Raw genomic sequence first — 20,637 nt, forward strand, 5'->3', positions numbered from 1 at the left:
TAGTACCCTGCAGCTGTCTCTCCTTTTGCTCATGTAGTACTTGTTAGACAGACACAGGCAGCTCTAGGCTGGGACCTGATGAAGCTGTGGCACCCCACCCCACCAAAAAACCTCTAAAGATTTTAGTAGCCCTATTTTAACACCACCAGGAAAACGATGCCTGTCACACAGAATCTTATTTTTTCAGCTGCACGTTATCACCACCACCACAGCTGACTGGTTTGGTTCTACAGCAACCTCCATTTTAAGAACAGCCATAAGATACTGAGCATGTTTACAATCGCAGTACTAAACTGATCAGCATCTTGATTTTTGGAGTTATAGGATTAGTAAAGTGGTCATGTAAATGGCATAATGCAAAACACATTATTGGATTTACACTGTTACTGGATTATGGAGAAATCTGAAAAATCAGAGACACGCCTAACTTTTGGACCAGTCTTTCCAGTTTCTAAAAGAAAGCTTTATTGGCGGGAGTCCAACCTTTTTTTCACTGCTTGCCAAGTTGGTCAAACAAATTCTTTGGTGAGACACTGCCGATACACACCTGTGTGGTTTGCTGCTGCCAAGCAACACTGCATCAGTTTCAGGCTAGTCTTTCCACTTCTTACATATGTTTTGTGTGCATGTGTGGCATGTTGTTATATTAAAATATTACCTTTTTTGGGCGGCGGGGGGGGGGGGGGGGGGGGGATTCTGTCCCCACCCCAACCCCATTTTTTTCACAAGATTGCCTTTTCTTATTAAAGCACAAAATGACAATCAAGCTCCATGTATTAATATTTTGTTCTAATATTCAGTTGATTCTCAATGTGAAGTTTTGGTAGGGTGTTTTGAATATAACTTCGATGTCAAGAAACTTGTACCTAAATCCCAAAAACTCACTGAATCATATAAACATGTTCAACCCATTGTTTTAATACTGAACTGCAAGTAAATGTGTCAATTACACGTCACTACATTACTTGATTATTCATAGTTCTGGGATTAATGTGGTCAGGTAACCATAGTCAGTGTTCATGATCTGCACAAGATTCAGCTGAGCAAGTTTATACTGCTCAGATAACGCAAAATTTAATCACCACAGCATTGGTCACAGTTTTAGACGTGCACGGTTGTTCTGTCGGAAACATCGCATTAAACTCTCTGGGTCCATCGTACACAGTATAATCCAAAGACACCTGCTAACAAAATCTGAAAATAAATAAATAAACTGGCAGACATTTACATCTTAATTAATTTTGCTTTGTGCACAAACATGTACACCCCCCAATCTTTCTTTTAAGAGCGAAGCCACTGATTCTTTCAAGGAACATTACTGCTGAGAATGTATGAAAGTTTGACTGGAGGCACTAAATCAGATATGATGGAATTATAGATATTCTGTGTTACAATCATGGTGAAAACATTTCTGCAAACTTTTTCCTTTGATCTAAATTAAGATTGGTCAGCTTCTCTTCTATGAAAACAATGAAAAGCCCAACAGAGAATTTGCTATAAAAGGTAGAAATGTGAAGAAAGTAAAGTTCTGCTAAAGTCACAATTTCTGATTTGTAAATGTAAGTGCTGCAATGAAGATAAATAACAACAAACTGCATGAGAGCATAAAGTGTTTTACTTGGCATTAACGTGCTTCAGCCACAAGAATAAAATACAGGCAATGATTGTTTTTAAACTGAAAATATGTCATCATAAACAGCAGTATCTTCACATTTCAGATATCTCCTTATTGCATTTGAATATTCTGCTTACCGCTGAAAACTATTCAAATGGTTCATTTGTGGCAGCCTGCAATATGAAATCAGGAAAAAAAACAAAACAAATAACAGTTATACAATAAAATCTACAAATCCTTCCTATAATTACATTTATACAAACGTGATCCAGCACCTCCCACCAAATCTGAACAGAGTCTGCAAGCCAACAATAACAAGCCAAAAATAAACTTATAAATCTAAATCTCAAAATTGATAATTTACAATCTTTTGTTTACATCAGTGGTTCAAAGGCTCAGAATTCAAAGACACTGTTCTTGAGCATAGGCACAGCATTTTGTAGATTAACGTGACAAAAAGAAGAAAATCAAACCACCTCTGTGCTCTGTTTAAGAAAACGACAACAAACATTCAGCCACGAGGCATCAAACGGTCTCTCATTTTAACTGAAAGCAAACAGAAATAATTTCTTCTTTTTTCCTGACAGAATGAGCCTTTTAATAAACACAAAACTAACAAATCATACAAAAATTTTGAAACCAGGACTAAATGCGTCAAATTCTGAATAGACTTAAATGTGTTTCTTAGTGGTTGCCATGGCTACACTAACGACACGAGGGTTTCGTCTGATCATTTTTGTGTAGTTGCCAAGGTTTTACTGTAATGTTAACATGTGACAAAATAAGGGAAGCATCTGTTGTTCCCAAACTTTATTAGCATTACTGCTGTGGTGGTTTCTTTATAATAAAAAAACAACAAAAACACAAACAAAAAACTGCTACAATAATGTAGAAAGAGGTGGGGGGGTGACAACATCTTTTGAGAATGAGTTTGTTAGATTTATATTCTCTCCCACCGTGCATATAAAACTACATACAGTTTGGTTTAAAGACTCAAACATTACGTTGCCATGTTCGACTGCACCTTTCTTCAAACTCCAACAATAAGTGACTATTGACCGCCGGCAAAAATGTGAAAGCTAAATGAATTTCAATATATAACAGATGTGTATCTGTATAACAGATGAAAGTGCAGCCTGCTCACCAAAGATATCATCACCTCGACTGCGTTCAATCACACACTACGCTCTCTTCACACTAACGACAAGAACTGGGGGAAATGTGGCAAAATGCATGAAGCATGGCTTTTACATCTTCCAACAGCTGGACAGAAGACCAGATCACAGAACAGGACTAATGTGGAGGAATGGCAGATGTCTTATTCTCTCTTTCCACTTTAAAGAACACATACTACCTTCACACTGTTCTCACTGCATCTTAAAATGTTTTTTGAAATTCTTCCTGTTAATATGACTATGTGTGATGTGCTGAGTATTAAGGGTAATCGCAGCCAGACACTGGATGAAGATCTAAGCTGAGGTGGTAGCGGGGTTTGCAAACCATCATCCGGTGTCACAGACAGAACACGTGAGAACCCTCTATTCCCTCCTCACCGTCACTTTGGGGGATACGGGGGAGCATAGCAGAACGTGTCAGACCCCAAAAACGAGGTGGAGACAAGTCCTTCTTGGTAGCTGTGAATTTCCAACCCATGTGAGACCCACAGGTCCGGCACTGAGCAATTGTCCAGGCGTATCTGATAGAAAAGTGAGAAGATCACAGTTAACCACGTTTTATCTTAACAGAATGCTTCAGACATCACAGAAACTGTTGCGGTGCATCCAGAAAGTATTCACAGCACTTCACTTTTTCCACATTTTCTTATGTTACAGCCTTATTCCAAAATGGAGCAAATTCATTTGTTCCCTCAAAATTCTACTCACAACATCCCATAATGACAACATGAAAAAAGGTTTCTGAAATTTTTTTTTCGCAAAATTATAAAAAATTTAAAAAACTAAGTAAGTATTCACACCCTTTGCTCAATACTTTGTTGATGCACCTTTGGCAGCAATTACAGCCTCAAGTCTTCTTGAATATGATGCCACAAGCTTGGTGGACCTATCTATGGACAGTTTTGCCCATTCCTCTTTACAGCACTTCTCAAGCTCCAAGCTCCTGTGGCAAATACAGTAGTGTTCAGAATAATAGTAGTGCTATGTGACTAAAAAGATTAATCCAGGTTTTGAGTATATTTCTTATTGTTACATGGGAAACAAGTTACCAGTAGATTCAGTAGATTCTCACAAATCCAACAAGACTAAGCATTCATGATATGCACACTCTTAAGGCTATGAAACTGGGTTATTAGTTAAAAAAAAAAAAAAAAGTAGAAAAGGGGGTGTTCACAATATTAGTAGTGTGGCATTCAGTCAGTGAGTTTGTCAATTTTGTTGAACAAACAGGTGTGAATCAGGTGTCCCCTATTTAAGGTATATCGCATACCAGGTATCATGGGTCAGTTTGGATATGTCAAAATACTTGAAGAGGTCATGCCCTTGAAATGGGTGTTTCAACAAGACAATGACCCCAAGCACACTAGTAAACCAAACCAACAAAATTAATGCCTCGCAGATGTGAAGAAATCATGAAGAACTGTGGTTATACAACTAAATACTAGTTTAGTGATTCACAGGATTGCTAAAAAAGCAGTTTGAACATAATAGTTTTGAGTTTGTAGCATCAACAGCAGATGCTACTATTATTGTGAACACCCCCTTTTCTACTATTTTTTTTTTTACTAATAGCCCAATTTCATAGCCTTAAGAGTGTGCATATCATGAATGCCTGGTCTTGTGGATTTATGAGAATCTACTGAATCTACTGGTACCTTGTTTTCCATGTAACAATAAGAAATATACTCAAAACCTGGATTTATCTTTTTAGTCACATAGCACTACTACTATTCTGAACAGTACTGTACGTCAAACATCTGAACTGCAGGTTCCATCAAGGTGTTCGACAGTGACTCACGAACAAACATAATACCAGCCAACTGCTCCAGTAGGCAAGCTAGTGTCCACAAGTAAGACAGTATTAAGTGCAGATAGAAGCTTAAAAGAACTGTGCAAACATGGGGAGAACATGCAAACTCCACACAGAAAGACCTTCTCGCTATGAGGCAATAGTGCAAGCCACCAAGCCACCTTTTTGTTTTTAAACATAAAATTCTGTCCTATTAACACATATAATAAATAGCAACAACAATTCATAGACAGGATCATCTCCCAAACATTTCTGCTACTTTGCATGAACAACAAACACATCGCTTTCTTTGTGGAACATCACTCAATCCCTCCCCCAAGACGGTGGTCCAAGCTACCAATTACATGTCAGTTCTTTTTTCACCTCTGTGGCTGATCATAGAGCCATCAGCAAACTGAAGCTAGGCTAATATATAATGTAGCCTTTAAGTTCATGTTGTAGTTTAATTAAATGCTCTTTTGTGGGATTTAGATTTTAGGCGTAGTGAGGGGGTTTATTTTTGGCAAGTTTTTAATGAGCTCTGTTTCTTAAAGCACAATGTTTGAAGAAGGAGATTTGTTGGTAAAATGTTTATGAACTAAGAGAGGCAGAGAGAATTTCTCTTCAAGTGATGAGCAGCTTGGTTAAGTTTAATTTATTTTCATGTGTTGGTACTTGCCATGGGTTATTGCTGCTGGTGTGAATGACGTCTCTGATCCGTCTGTGTCGGTGTCCATGTATCAAGCATGCACACACACACACACACACACACACACACACACACACACACACACACACACACACACACACACACACACACACACACACACACACACACACACACACACACACACACACAGTCCAGCAGCATGGCTGAAATCTGTTTAATTCTGACTGTGTTATTAGTGTTCATGGTGTTTTTGTTTGTTTGGCAGTCATATGAGTAAATGTGGCTACTGTTTTCATTGTTACTTTGGTAATGACAGTGACTCGGGAAATATGTGATGCCTGCTTGTGAGAATATATCATGTGATACTGCGTTTCATTGGGGGAGGAGGTTCTGAAGACCAAGGTGTAAAATGCACAGCCCGCCACATATCAGTGGTTCTAAATGTTTTTGATAAAACACCTGAATTATCAAACTGGTTAACTTCTGTACTGAAGAATCCAAATGGTCTGTGTATAACTGTAAGTGACAGATATGATGTATTAAAAAAGAGAAATTAATTAATTAAAAATTCAATTATCGCCCCTGAAGACATCATACCAGAATTATTATGAAGTCAAATGATCAAATTCAAGTCTTGAGGGCTGTAATTAAATATGATTTAGATTATGAATTTAATGTGGTGCAAGTCATTTCCATTTCTATTTGCAAACTGTTTTTCTTTTTTACTTTCACTTTTGATACCCTGTGTGCTTCTTACCCTGTGTGCTTCTATACAATGCTGCTGGAACCTCAATTTCCCTGAGGGAATCTTCCCAAGGGATCAATAAAGTGCTATCTAATCTAATCAAACGTCTTGTTGTGTTTTATCTGTTGAAGTAACCATTCATTAACTGACTATTTTGTTGTTTGTTTAAACATGTTTATTAAGTACTTGGCTTTTGCTTGTTTTGAACAATAAAAAGTAATTTTTAAGGCACTTCAATGTAAAGCTAAATCCAAGTGCCTATAAACAACAGTTCTACGAGTATTTAAAAGCTATTGGAGTTTTTTTTATATATATGTATACTTCTGCATAAAGCATAAAGTAAAAGGCTGTTTCTAAAAATTTAAGTGTTCATTAAAATTCTTAACAATACAAACACAGACATGACGAGTCCTTCAGTACTTAAGCATCTGCATGAGTACAAACAATTCCATTTTGAAATGGAAAAACACATACCAGCCTTCACATATTACTGTGTTTTGGTTGGAAAACTGCTGATTAAAAACAAGGATGTTGCATCTTCACATCCTAAACTATACTTTAAACAAGACAAATATATGGCAGTGAAGGAAATAATAAAGTGTCCCATAAATGCATTATGTGCATGAAATGGAAAAGAGCTTGTGTGCTTGTATGTACAATCTGAATACCACGAGAACAAGTTACCCAGGAAACCAGCTGTGCAGCGTGGATGGTCTGCCGACCAGGTTGAGGTTGTTGGCTTTGTAGACCGTCAGGGTTTCGTGGACGTAACCATGAGGGTTGACATACGCAGCCATGGGGCCGTACAGAGAAAGGCTACAGTGAGAGAAACAGGAAACATTTTCAGAGGTTGTATTTATTTTTGTGAAGGTTTTTACAAATAATTCCATTAACCTCTGTAATCTTCCATGCTGTTTAAAGACGCATTCATGTTGACATTTAAGTTAACCATTGAAAACCTGACAGAGTAAAAACTGAAATAGCTCTATCATGTCCTGCAATTACTATAAAGAACTTTATGTATGGAAATAAAGCAGACATTCACTTCACACACATACTGTTTGATAAAATGGAATGTGTGCAGCAGTTGGGGATGATTGTGTTGGAAAGTTTTGAGTCACGGTGTGTAACTTTATATCCACAACTGTAGATTTTTATGATGTCATAAGGCCACTCCTTTAAATATTCAGTAATGGAAATACAGCAATAAGAGAAATAAAAGATCTTCAATCACATGTTAAACTACCTCAAAAGCTATTCAATGCTTCCCTGACAGAGGACCCACAAATTTCATTAAAACAATCCCTTCTCTTCTTTCCATTATTATGCAACAAGGTGACACACTGGGTTATTGCATAACCAGTGGCCTACCTCTGCTGGTGGATGACCTGCAACATAAAATTCACTGGCCACTTTATTAGGTACACCTTGTTGGTACTGGGTTGGACCCTGTTTTGCCTTCAGAACTGCCTTAATTCTTCATGGCACAAATTCAACAAAAGATGTTGGTCCATATTGACATGATAACATCACGCAGTCGCCCATTCTCCTCAGACCTCAACATCAACAAGGCATTTGCTTCCACACAACTGCCGCTCACTGGATACCTTCTCTTTTTCGAACCAGATCAGCAGTTTCTGAAATACTCAGACCTGCCTGTCTGGCACCAACAACCATGCCACATTCAAAGTCACTTAAATCCTTTTTCTTCCCCATTCTGATGCTCGGTTTGAACTTCACCAAGTCATCTTCGTCACGTCTAGAAGCTTAAATGCATTGAATTGCTGCTGTGTGGCTAATTAGCTGTTTGTGTTAACAAGCAATTGAACAGATGTACCTAATAAAGTGGCCAGTGAGTGTATATTCAGTAAATGAATTCTTTCTCACCTGAAGATCTCATTTTTTGTGGTGATTTCTGTGTCCTCACACTGCTTACAGCACAGTGACGTGCACTGAGGAGGAGACATAATCAAGTGTTAAAAAGTAACACACAAAAACTGCTCTCACTGCTGAAGCTCATTGCAAGTATGATCAGAACACATTCACTCTTTTACACTTGCACAAATGTCCAGATGAGACGACCACGATTCATCAAAGAGGCCAGTGAGATTACACTGAGGTGAACTACTACCTTAAATAACACAGGAAGAAAACCTTCCCACCATGAACTATCACAGCTTCTACAAAAACACCAAGTGTGTTTTTGTGTCTTTTCTGTGTGATGGTTACACAACCCACAGCTGGATTAAAAGGTATTCAGTCACTTCCCACTAGGAGTGTTTTCTGTTGCCATCACTTAATTTTAGTTTAATATAAAAGTTTCCCAGTGAAACGTCACAATTTATGGGCTTAGTATCTTTCATTCACATGTTTTACATGCTGTTTTGGTTCTATGTGTTATGACAACAAAGTGGGAGTATGATCTTGCATGTGTGAAAATGTTAAAGCAAAAAGGACATTAGCAGTTGAAAAATATAACGCAATGCTAAAATGACCTCGACCGTATGAGCATGTAATCAATGAAATAGTGTGTAGAAAGAAAGTGACATTTTGACCCCTTAGAATAGGTCAAAGTTATCCATTAGGGCTGCAGCTATCGAATATTTTTGGAATCGAGTATTCTATTGATTATTTTATCGATTAATCGGATAAAAAAGTACTTTTGTATTTTTAAACAATATCAGTAGTGGCAGGGCTCTCCCTAAGCAATGGCACAATGTCGCTGTGCCATCATGCACATTTTTAAGTTTAGGATGTTCCCTCTCTCTTTGTTTAGGTAATTATTTATTTTTTCACATTATTAAGAGTTTTGGAGCTTTGCCAAACCATAAGCCCAGGCGCTCTGTGAAATCTTCAGTCTGCGGACAGAACATTCTTTTTTTTTTCTTATTGCACATTTCATTTCCACTTTTTATTGCTGTGATTTATTCAGTGTATATTTCTACATGCCGTACAGAGTGCAGCTCAAACCAAAGTCAAATTCCTTGTTTTCTGTGGATACTTGGCAAATAAAGCCTTTGAAAAAACAGCTGTGGAGTGCAACATTTCCACAACAGCTGCACTGATAAATTAACTCTACAACCTGTTGATAAAAACTCTTATCAAATCTGAATATAGGGATTTTTTTGAATAGTTAAACATGATTCATTTAAAGTGCGCTTCCTTCCGCTTCATCAGCGGAGGTGGAGAGCAGCCAGTGGAGCAAACCACATTTAAAAAAAAAAAAAAGTATATATATATATACACACACTCAACAAAAATATAAACGCAACACTTTTGGTTTTGCTCCCATTTTGTACAAGATGAACTCAAAGATCTAAAACTTTTCCACATACACAATATCACCATTTCCCTCAAATATTGTTCACAAACCAGTCTAAATCTGTGATAGTGAGCACTTCTCCTTTGCTGAGATAATCCATCCCACCTCACAGGTGTGCCATATCAAGATGCTGATTAGACACCATGATTAGTGCACAGGTGTGCCTTAGACTGCCCACAATAAAAGGCCACTCTGAAAGGTGCAGTTTTGTTTTATTGGGGGGGGGGATACCAGTCAGTATCTGGTGTGACCACCATTTGCCTCATGCAGTGCAACACATCTCCTTCACATAGAGTTGATCAGGTTGTCAATTGTGGCCTGTGGAATGTTGGTCCACTCCTCTTCAATGGCTGTGCGAAGCTGCTGGATATTGGCAGGAACTGGTACACGCTGTCGTATACGCCGGTCCAGAGCATCCCAAACATGCTCAATGGGCGACATGTCCGGTGAGTATGCCGGCCATGCAAGAACTGGGACATTTTCAGCTTCCAAGAATTGTGTACAGATCCTTGCAACATGGGGCCGTGCATTATCCTGCTGCAACATGAGGTGATGTTCTTGGATGTATGGCACAACAATGGGCCTCAGGATCTCGTCACGGTATCTCTGTGCATTCAAAATGCCATCAATAAAATGCACCTGTGTTCTTCGTCCATAACAGATGCCTGCCCATACCATAACCCCACCGCCACAATGGGCCACTCGATCCACAACATTGACATCAGAAAACCGCTCACCCACACGACGCCACACACGCTGTCTGCCATCTGCCCTGGACAGTGTGAACCGGGATTCATCCGTGAAGAGAACACCTCTCCAATGTGCCAAACGCCAGCGAATGTGAGCATTTGCCCACTCAAGTCGGTTACGACGACGAACTGGAGTCAGCTCGAGACCCCGATGAGGACGACGAGCATCCAGATGAGCTTCCCTGAGACGGTTTCTGACAGTCTGTGCAGAAATTCTTTGGTTATGCAAACCGATTGTTTCAGCAGCTGTCCGAGTGGCTGGTCTCAGACGATCTTGGAGGTGAACATGCTGGATGTGGAGGTCCTGGACTGGTGTGGTTACACGTGGTCTGCGGTTGTGAGGCTGGTTGGATGTACTGCCAAATTCTCTGAAACGCCTTTGGAGATGGCTTATGGTAGAGAAATGAACATTGAATACATGAGCAACAGCTCTGGTTGACATTCCTGCTGTCAGCATGCCAATTGCACGCTCCCTCAAATCTTGCGACATCTGTGGCATTGTGCTGTGTGATAAAACTGCACCTTTCAGAGTGGCCTTTTATTGTGGGCAGTCTAAGGCACACCTGTGCACTAATCATGGTGTCTAATCAGCATCTTGGTATGGCACACCTGTGAGGTGGGATGGATTATCTCAAAGGAGAAGTGCTCACTATCACAGATTTAGACTGGTTTGTGAACAATATTTGAGGGAAATGGTGATATTGTGTATGTGGAAAAAGTTTTAGATCTTTGAGTTCATCTCATACAAAATGGGAGCAAAACCAAAAGTGCTGCATTTATATTTTTGTTGACTGTGTATATATATATATATATATAAACACACTGCTTGACTTTAAATGCTCTTCCATTAGTGTTCTGCATTAGTTGTCATGACTGTAAGGTCGGTGCATGTGTTGTTTGCTGAAACTGGTAACTCTGTGTGTGTGTGTGTGTGTGTGTGTGTGCGTGCGTGCCTGAGTAGGTGTGAATGTGTGTGTGGTTGATCCAGTTTAACTCTGTCTGTGTGTGTGCGTGCGTGCCGGAGTAGGGGTGAATGTGTGTGTGGTTGATCCAGTGTACTGTTGTGCGTATGTAAGAATGCGTGTTGGTGACATTAATGTGTGGCGTGATTCTTACTCGTTTCTGCTGCGTCCTTTCATTCGTGTGCTGCTTCTAGGGTTTTCCCCAGTTGTTGCGATCCAGTTTAAGTCCGCCCAGGGTTTTGGTTTTTAGTTATACTTCTTCCTTGGTTTAGCTTTTTGTTTATGTCCTTCAGGTTTCGTGTCAGCCCGCGCTCTTTGTGAAGCTTCCCCCTTCTCATGCTGTCAGCCGAGCACGGGGTTTGTTGACAGCTGTCATGTAATAGCTCTGCCCCGTGCACATCTAGTGTTTAGTTCCTTTTGTGTAAAACATTCTGAAGCTTTCCCTATTCATCGTTTCTGTGAGTCATCACCATATTGTGTTATATATACATTTGTAGATTCCATGCTCAGTTTATTTCTCCACCCAATCTGATTATTTTGTTATTTTTCAATACTGATTGATTTGTTTTCCACGTGGCTCCTGTGTTTCCGTTCACACCTGTTGGTCATGGTTTGTCATTAATTCCATTTGTTATTTAAGCATCACTGGGATCAGGGCTGGCACTGGGCGATTGTTTTGCCACAAATCTTACCACAGAAGAAGCTCATTTGTCCACCTGTCTGATCATTTGTTACTCCGCAGGTTCCAGCTTCACTGAAGGTCTGTTCTTTAAAATTGCTTCTCTCGCTGTCATGTGTTGACATTTGTTTTTTTGTTATCACGTTTTTCAGGCTCTGTCTTTTGAAGAGCTCCCTGAGTTTTTGATTCTACTGGGTTTTTTCCACATCACCTCCGTTAATTTGAGAAGTAATTTTGGATTTACTGGACAGTTAAATATTCCTGGATTTTTCACCTAACATCTTTAAATAAACAAGTTGTTTTGCAGCGTACTCCTCCTTGTTTTTGGCATCTGCATTCTGAGGTCCAGTTCCTAGTGTTCCAGGGTTCTAAACCATAACAGCTTCGCCTTTAAATGTGTGGTTTTCAAACTGTTGGTTGGAGACTGCAGAGACAACTGAAACAAAAGCGAAGCTGAATGGAACTGAATCATGTCTTCACATTTAGTGAGGAGTCCTTTTACTCTACAAACATGTCAGTTAAATAAAATACTTAGATGAATTCAATAATTCAGATGACATTTAATGCAGAAGTCAACAAATTTGGGCAGAGAAGGGAAGAAAACAATCAGATTTAATAATGCATTCTCAATCAAATAAACTCAGATTGTAAATCACGGCTTCTATGCGCATTTGAGAAGTAGTGGGATGATTTATTTGTTTTGTAAACTTCCAAATGTCATCAAAGAAGTACCCCACACTTTTACATACTGTACTTTTTATACCATGACTAGAAATTCTAAACCCTCACTGGGTCAATTTTGCTGTACAAACACACATTACTGCAATTCCAAAAAAAAATTATAAATGAGGTGATCATCATATCTTGATGCCTCACTGCAAATAAACATTAAATTACAGCATTCTGTGTGTTGCAATACATAAAATTTTGCAGAACTTTCACAGCTTTTATCTGTATTTGTATTTTTCATTTTGCAATGTAATGAAGTTCTACTACTTTATGAAAGGTTTCGCAAAAAAAATCTCTAAGAATGCAAAACTGATCTTTTTGCTAAACTTTAATTATTTTTAGAGGCCAGATCATTCGCTCTATTTATATTAAACTATGAATGTAATCAGAATGCTGAGAGCACTTCCATTCTTTATGCAATGATTCATAGGTTTGTCAAAATTTCTTGGAGATCTGGAACACTACACAATTTTATAAAACTTATGAAATGAGTAATCCAAAAAATAATGTTGTTATTACTATCTTGAATTTCCAAAATTGGTAACCTTCAGAAACTGCTTAATATTTGTTGCAGTTCTATTTAAATTAAATCAGAACTCTCCTATTTTTCAAGATGTCATTCTGTCCATTACTAGTTTCAAGTAGTTTTTGAAATATAACAAAAATTTCATTATTTAGACATGCTAAAAACCCAAATATTTTATGTAGCAGACTTTAGAGGGAAATGCACTTTTAATCCATCATGTCCATGAGTGTTACTGTAGCAAAGAACACCACAGAAAAAAAACACACGTCAGATCTCATCAAACCACATAATGAGTAAAAGCTGAGGTGGCAGAGACTGTGGAGATGGTAAGATGGTGTGGGGGTGAGGTGAAGTTATCATATCCTTACCCGGTCCATGATGTCCAGCTCACAGCGAAGTCTCTGGATGGCGCTACCGATCTTCAGCAGCTGGAGGCGCAGAGCATCACCTATGGGCAGACAGCCCGCCACTCTATAGGAGAGATCTGATACAATACAGACAGAAATTAAATCTGGATGGAAAAGAGCAATGAATGAAAGAAAACACAAAAAGAGATGGAAAATATGTGTGTGGGCCTCTGTGATGCAATAAAGGGATGTGAAGCTGACCTACGGCATTTGTAGGGAGGGAGTCATCCTTCAAATTTTCATCCCATTCATGCAGCTGTTTTTTCACTCTCTTCATAAGCGACTCCTGCAAGGTGAAACACAGGAAGCAGACAAACATTGTTTACATTCGCTTTGATAAGATGCTTATAAAAATTAAATCCTGATGATTGCACACGGATCACTGTACTCACGGTGTCATACAGAGCGTAGACCCAGTGTGGCCAAGAGGTCAGACTAGCACAGTGAAACTTCCTCTGTGATGAAAGACAGATAACCAAAGATGTTTATTTTTATTTTATTTTTTTTTGGGGGGGGGGGGGGGGGGGGGGTCACAATCAATTACCCGTACATTACATCATCTCTCTTACACTATTATCAACAACAAAATACCAACTGGATTTCTGAAAAATTATAAACACTATAAAAACTTCGTATTATTATATGATGATATATATTATATTATTATTATGCATGACTACCTTCTGAGAGAGCGAGAAAGTGTGTGTGTGTGTGTGTGTAGAACCATTCAAAAACTAAACAGTCACTCATCTGAACTGTCCTCATACTGCATGCAAAAATAAATAAATACAGTAAATATCAAATGTTGCTGTGAGGTTTTATGTGCATTCAACTAAATAAATAAATAAAAATATTAATTCCATTACATACAGTCCTGGTTAACATTGTTTGCAGCACCACTGACTTTTGAGTGCAGATTTTAAAATATGTAGAGAAATAAAAAAGAAAAACCCAATTTTGCATAATTAGATTATTTAATAAAATGTCAAATGTTATTAACCAGCAACAAGAACAACAAAAATGCTTTCATACTTTGAAGACCCAACCCCCCCCCACCCCCCCCCCCAAAAAAAAACAGACTTAAAATGTATGTATGACACAGTTATTGTCATTGTTTGATGAATTTACCACAATTTATCACCAAATACTTGTATGTCTTGGAGTTCATTAAGAAATAGGATCACTATGGTAAATAGGCACAAAACTGAGTGACTATGCAGGAAGTAGACTACTGAGGAAAGCCACCAAGAAATAATTTAAGCTAACTTTGAAATAATTCAAGGTGTCTGTGAGAAATTTTTTTAAAGCAATAAATAAATCAAATCAAATCAGTGATTAAGTCTCCCATTTATGTTCTAGCAAACTGTTGCAGAAATCTTGCATCTTCTTTTTAAGAAAGTCCCTCTTAGTGGCACTCTGCCATGAAACTGTAGGTGATGCAAAAGACAGAGGGTGCACTGTGCAGGTTCACCAAGGGCCCTGTCATACCTTGTCGATTTAGCCAGCGTATGCCAACATATGAAAAATGTGCCAAATACTCTGGATACGTCAAATACATTATGCAGCTGTCACACCTTGACAGCGTATGCTGACAGCCCCGTTTCCACAGAGCGGTCCGGGTCAGTACTGCACAGTATGGTATGGGCTGGAACGGTTAAGTCTGGCTTGGTTTGTGTTTCCACCACCAGCAGAACACTTTTGTTTGGCAGGTGGAAAAGGTAAATATTGACAAGCACGTCATCGAGCACACATACGCTGTCGCGTGGCCTCTCCCCTCCACACAGAGGCCAAACAGAGTAATTTAATATTTTTTTAAATTTTATTTTATTTCTGTCTTGGTGGATCATGGGATTTATTTTCATCTTGTGGAGAATGCTGAAGAATCAACTGATGCCTGTGGTAAACACTGACATGAATGAATGAGGTGCTGTGAATCTTCAACTTTTAAAATAAGTAAATTTTCTTGTAGTGGAACAAAGCGTCAGCATTCTCTGTTTCAGGCTGAGAAACATACCTGGAGCAGATAAAACACAGAGGGACTTCTGTAAAACGCTACATTTCTTCAGCCAGAACAAGGAGTTAAAAGTATTTTCAGATGTCGTTTTCCAAAATCAGGACGCTTTCTGTGGATATGTTTTCCTCAGCTTGTGATGATGAATCCGACTGAAACGAACAGGTAAGATTAAGACTTTATATTTCCTCCGTGTTTGAATGGTTTTGTAACAGTCTGAACTGTTCACATGAGGACTGCAGCTTTCAGTTGTTCAGCCAATAAATGAACAGCATCAATGGACATGTATTTTGACTTATGAGTATCTTACAAGAAACATGTGTCAATAATTGCATAACTTACCTACAACTTATGGTCCGCATATGTGGGACGTATGAGCCATACGCTGGTATACGTTGAAAATATTGTGCATGCCCAAAATTTTTTGATGCACTTGCCTTATTACGACGAATATCAGCGTGCTTCAACATGCACTTAATTTATGCAAAACCTACTCATAATGTATTAGACATATGCCAGCGTTTTAATATGGATGGCAAACACTGGCTAAATAGTCAAGGTAGGACAGGGGTGTAATCGATGGCTTCCCTCACTAAATTTCTTCTTGCACGGTCACTGACATTTGAGAACTGCCTACTCCAGACAGACTTACCACATAGTACCACGCTGTTTGTGTTTCTTAAAGACTGACGTAAATGAAGTCCAAGATATCTTCAGTGATGTGGAAATGTTTAAATATGAGTCCCCTGACTTGTCCAAAGAAAGCTGTTTTGCTGAGAGAGCGAGAGAGAGAGAGAGAGAGAGGGAGACTGACCCGGTTGTATTTACTCCACCAGCACTGGGACTGCTGAGAGTTCTGAGCCGGTGGTTTGGAGGAGAGGTGCATGTGGAGCCTAGAGACAGACTTTAGCTGCACAGCATTGAGGGCATCTGGCAGGATCCTCTCTGGAAGGATCTGTACCTTAGCTAGTCTGATTCTGCATAACAGTGAGATAGATAGAACAACATATACATAATTAGTAATTAGTGACTAAAAGACTGAAAAGGAGGAAAAGGTCATATACAGTATAATACGTGTGAAGACAAGTCTCCACAGAAAGAAGACATGAAAGTCAGTGTTACAGAAGGGATGACAATTATTGCTGCTTTTGTGTATCAAATATATTAACAAATCACATTGTTATGAAGTGAGCCTGTGTGATTTCCTGAACACTGGAAGAACTAACTGTTCCACAGTTTTTCATGATTTCTTCATATCTGCGAGGCATTAATTTTGTTGGTTTGGAACCAAGATTTTGCTCGTTTACTAGTGTGCTTGGGGTCATTGTCTTGTTGAAACACCCATTGTCTTGTTGCACCACCATGCTTCACTGTCTTCACTGTGAACTGTGGCTTGAATTCAGAGTTTGGGGGTCGTCTCACAAACTGTCTGCGGCCCTTGGACCCAAAAAGAACAATTTTACTCTCATCAGTCCACAAAATATTCCTCCATTTCTCTTTAGGCCAGTTGATGTGTTCTATGGCAAATTGTAACTTCTTCTGCACATGTCTTTTATTTAACAGAGGGACTTTGCGGGGGATTCTTGCAAATAAATTAGCTTCACACAGGCGTCTTCTAACTGTCACAGCACTTACAGGTAACTCCAGACTGTCTTTGATCATCCTGGAGCTGATCAATGGGTGAGCCTTTGCCATTCTGGTTATTCTTCTATCCATTTTGATGGTTGTTTTCCGTTTTCTTCCAAGTGTCTGTTTTTTTGTCCATTTTAAAGCATTGGAGATCATTGTAGATGAACAGCCTATAATTTTTTTGCACCTGTGTATAAGTTTTCCCCTCTCCAATCAAGCTTTTAATCAAACTACGCTGTTCTTCTGAACAATGTCTTGAACGTCCCATTTTCCTCAGGCTTTCAAAGAGAAAAGCATGTTCAACAAGTGCTGGCTTCATCCTTAAATAGGGGACACCTGATTCACACCTGTTTGTTCTACAAAATTGATTAACTCACTGACTGAATGTCACACTACTATTGCTGTGAACACCCCCTTTTCTACTTTTTTTTACTAATAGCCCAATTTCATAGCCTTAAGAGTGTGCCTATCATGAATGCTTGGTCTTGTTGGATTTGTGAGAATCTACTGAATCTACTGGTACCTTGTTTCCCATGTAACAATAAGAAATATACTCAAAACCTGGATTAATATTTTTAGTCACATAGCACTACTATTATTCTGAACACTACTGTATGCTCATCAAATACAGATGAATCACTGTTTTCTGCAGACTGATGCTCATTCATGAGAGAATGTCTCAGGTTTTTCCTTTTATTTCAGAATACATCAAGTCAAATCAAGACTGCTGCTATGTCTCACCGCATCCACCACACCACAGAATTACCCCGAGGCTGGAAGGCAACCACCCAGGCAGTCAACCGATCTATCCTCACCGCCCAAAATTTCCTATCTGTTGGAACCAGGTAAAGTCAAGATACATTAGATGCAAATTGGTGTCAACTAGCCCTGTCTAAGGTCACTTCAAAAACAAGTAAATAAAAGGAAACTAATTTATATTCCTGATTAGAAGAAAGAAGGCACATTGACACTCTACTTCATGTAAAATATTAAAGCCAAGCAGAAATAGTTTTAGAGTTACATAAACAGCCACACAGACAGACAAACACAGTGGACTGATCTCAGTAATCGCTTCCTGTCTGTGTTAGTTGGTAATAAAGAGTACAGTACACACACCAGATCTGCAATCACTGTTTTCTAATGTCCACACAAGGATTGTTTCCTCTCAAAATAAATACTTAACATTATAATTATATTACATTTATGTTCATATCTAAATCATTTACTGACTATGCATATGCAGTCCACGTGTCTTTGTTAACTCTTAGAATGTCATGTTTTGTGAATGTATGCGTGTGTATTCCATTGGCTGTTAGCTAGATTACTTTTGTGCAAAATAAATAAATAAAGTCAGCACTGGTTGTCATGAGAGCAAGAGCACAGCGTAATGATCATTCAGGTGATTTGATCACTTCCTTTACCACTGGAACAAAAGTGATTATGGTGCTGGGCAGAGGTATATTCTTTAATGCACAGGTAGATATAAATAAGCGTTATATATACACACACAACTTGTCCTTCAACTACCCCATTTGTTCAGGGTTGCCACAGCGGATCCAGTACACATCTGTACTGGGATTTTGCACAAATTTTACATGAGATGGTCTTTTCTACAAGCCGCAAGAACATTTATTAATTCCTGAACTTTTGGTTTTGCTTCATAAGGGTGATTATAACTTACCCGTCTGCTTGAGTTCTTATCTCGTGAACCTGGAATCTCTGCCTGCCCACAGCTTTCACTTTGACAGTTTCAATGCCGTACTCCTGCTCCTCCCAGTATGCATAGATTTCTGCTGTTGTGCCAAACTCAGGGCCTGACTCCCCAGTATCACTGCAGGATCAGACATAAGAAAAAGGCACCAAACTCAGATTAGCTGTTTTGAATTTTTTTTTGGGGGGGTGGGGGGGGCAGGCGAGGTTCCCCTGTACCTTTGTGCGAGCACAGCAAAGGTGCGGTCTCTCTGGATGACGCTGCGCATCATGCTGACCTCCTGGGGCCTGAAGAGCTTCAGAGGCAGCGTCTGTCCCGGCACCAGCATCATGGCCGTGTGCGGCAGCACAGGGATGGTCTGACAGCTGTCATCATCGTGGACTGTGCGGCCGTGAAACTCCTCCATGTCTGAGCCCAGGTACTGCCAGTCCAAACACACAAAGAGCCCAGCAGCTACACACCACTAAAACACAACTCAGAAGGTCCAGAACTGACAGGAGTCAGGAATAAACACTCACAGCATGTGATGTGGGGAGGCTGGGGTCAAAGGTGATGAAACTTCGCTTTTCTGCATCCTCACTGTCACGGTCTTCAGTCTCCATGTCATCTTCCTCCTCCTCCTCTTCGTCGTTTTCTGCCGTTCCACAGCACAATCAAGACACAAAGCGATAATAAATCACACTGTGTGGCCATTTTCTGCAACATTACTAAGTCCCTTCAGCTGCTCCCTTGTATTCCACTCAGCAATGGAGCTGCATGTGGATTTGGCACAGGTTTTACGCCGGATGCCCTTCCTGACGCAACTCCACAGTACATGGAGAAATGTTGCAGATGAACGGGGAACCTTCCGCGCTAAGCGCTTGGCCACCACCCTGCCCATGTTCTGCGACATTATAGTCTGATAAATCAGAGGAATAATGAAGCCTTTGTGACACTGATAAAAGCTCACCATGCTGAAATATTCACTAGTTTAATTAAATATGAAGTCCGCGCTGAAGAAGCAGCAGTAATGTTAGATGTTACCTGGTAAAAGCTCTAGCTGGTTCCCCATGTTGTCGTTAATGTTTTCTTCTCCTCCGCCCCTCTCGTCAGCCATGTCCGTGTTTACAACGGCCTCAACTTCTCTGACAGCCTTTCGTGACTCACCACTGCCCCGTGAGGACGGGAGTGTAAATGACGGGGAATGCTGGGAAACATCCCCCCAGCATCTCCAAGGTCCAGACCTCCATCGTCCAAAACCAACTCAGCAGGCTCCTTTTGATGCAAAGAAGCAGCAGCTCTACTCCGAGTATCCGAGATTCACGCCCTGTCCACAAAGCTAAGCCCAGACATCTGACATTGGTACCTAATTTCTGCCACTCGTGTCACTTTTATATGCTTGTCAAAGATCTCAATCGTTTTGAGTTCTATAAGAAACCCTTCTGCTGTAGGTATGACAAAAAAATAGAGATCTGAGACTGAACTCATCACTCTGCCATACAGGTTGCTTGCATCATAAACTTTTGGCAGTAAATCTTGATGAAATATTTCAAACAACCTGGTCAACCATACAGACAACTGACAAATACAATTTAACAAAACATTATTTCCCCTTTTGGAAAAAAAGATATGGAACCACAATTCTCTTCCTTCAAGCACACCTTCATATAATGTGCAATCAGTACGTAGTTTCATTGAAATATACAAACCAGTTAACGAGTTGTAGATGTTAATGCCAATGAATGTGTGACAGATGGTGCTATTAGTCCCAGGTCTATCATTATCAATTGTGGTTTGTGCCACAGTGGTGCAGCTTTGCTTAAATTTCCATAACAATTATGCATTTTGTGATAAAAGCATAGAATTTGGCACACATATTCTAAATTAACTAATGTTTATTTTCAAATATGTTGCCATCCTGGAGCTGACCTCTAAAGAG

At 39.5% G+C, this 20,637-nt stretch overlaps 1 protein-coding gene across 1 annotated transcript; it reads right to left on the bottom strand.

Annotated features, from left to right (window-relative positions):
• Positions 1–1,593: 1,593 nt before the first annotated feature.
• Positions 1,594–19,880, bottom strand: crbn (cereblon). Its single transcript, XM_034166657.1, has 11 exons — positions 19,743–19,880; positions 19,238–19,353; positions 18,938–19,140; positions 18,690–18,839; positions 16,194–16,356; positions 13,761–13,823; positions 13,570–13,654; positions 13,330–13,445; positions 7,882–7,946; positions 6,679–6,810; positions 1,594–3,311 (listed from the first exon to the last, which is right to left on the bottom strand). The coding sequence occupies exons 1-11, from the start codon at positions 19,813–19,815 to the stop codon at positions 3,128–3,130; spliced, it is 1,350 nt and encodes a 449-aa protein (XP_034022548.1). The 5' UTR covers positions 19,816–19,880; the 3' UTR covers positions 1,594–3,127.
• Positions 19,881–20,637: the final 757 nt, after the last annotated feature.

Source organism: Thalassophryne amazonica, chromosome 3, assembly GCF_902500255.1.
Source record: "Thalassophryne amazonica chromosome 3, fThaAma1.1, whole genome shotgun sequence".
Lineage (NCBI taxonomy): Eukaryota > Metazoa > Chordata > Actinopteri > Batrachoidiformes > Batrachoididae > Thalassophryne > Thalassophryne amazonica.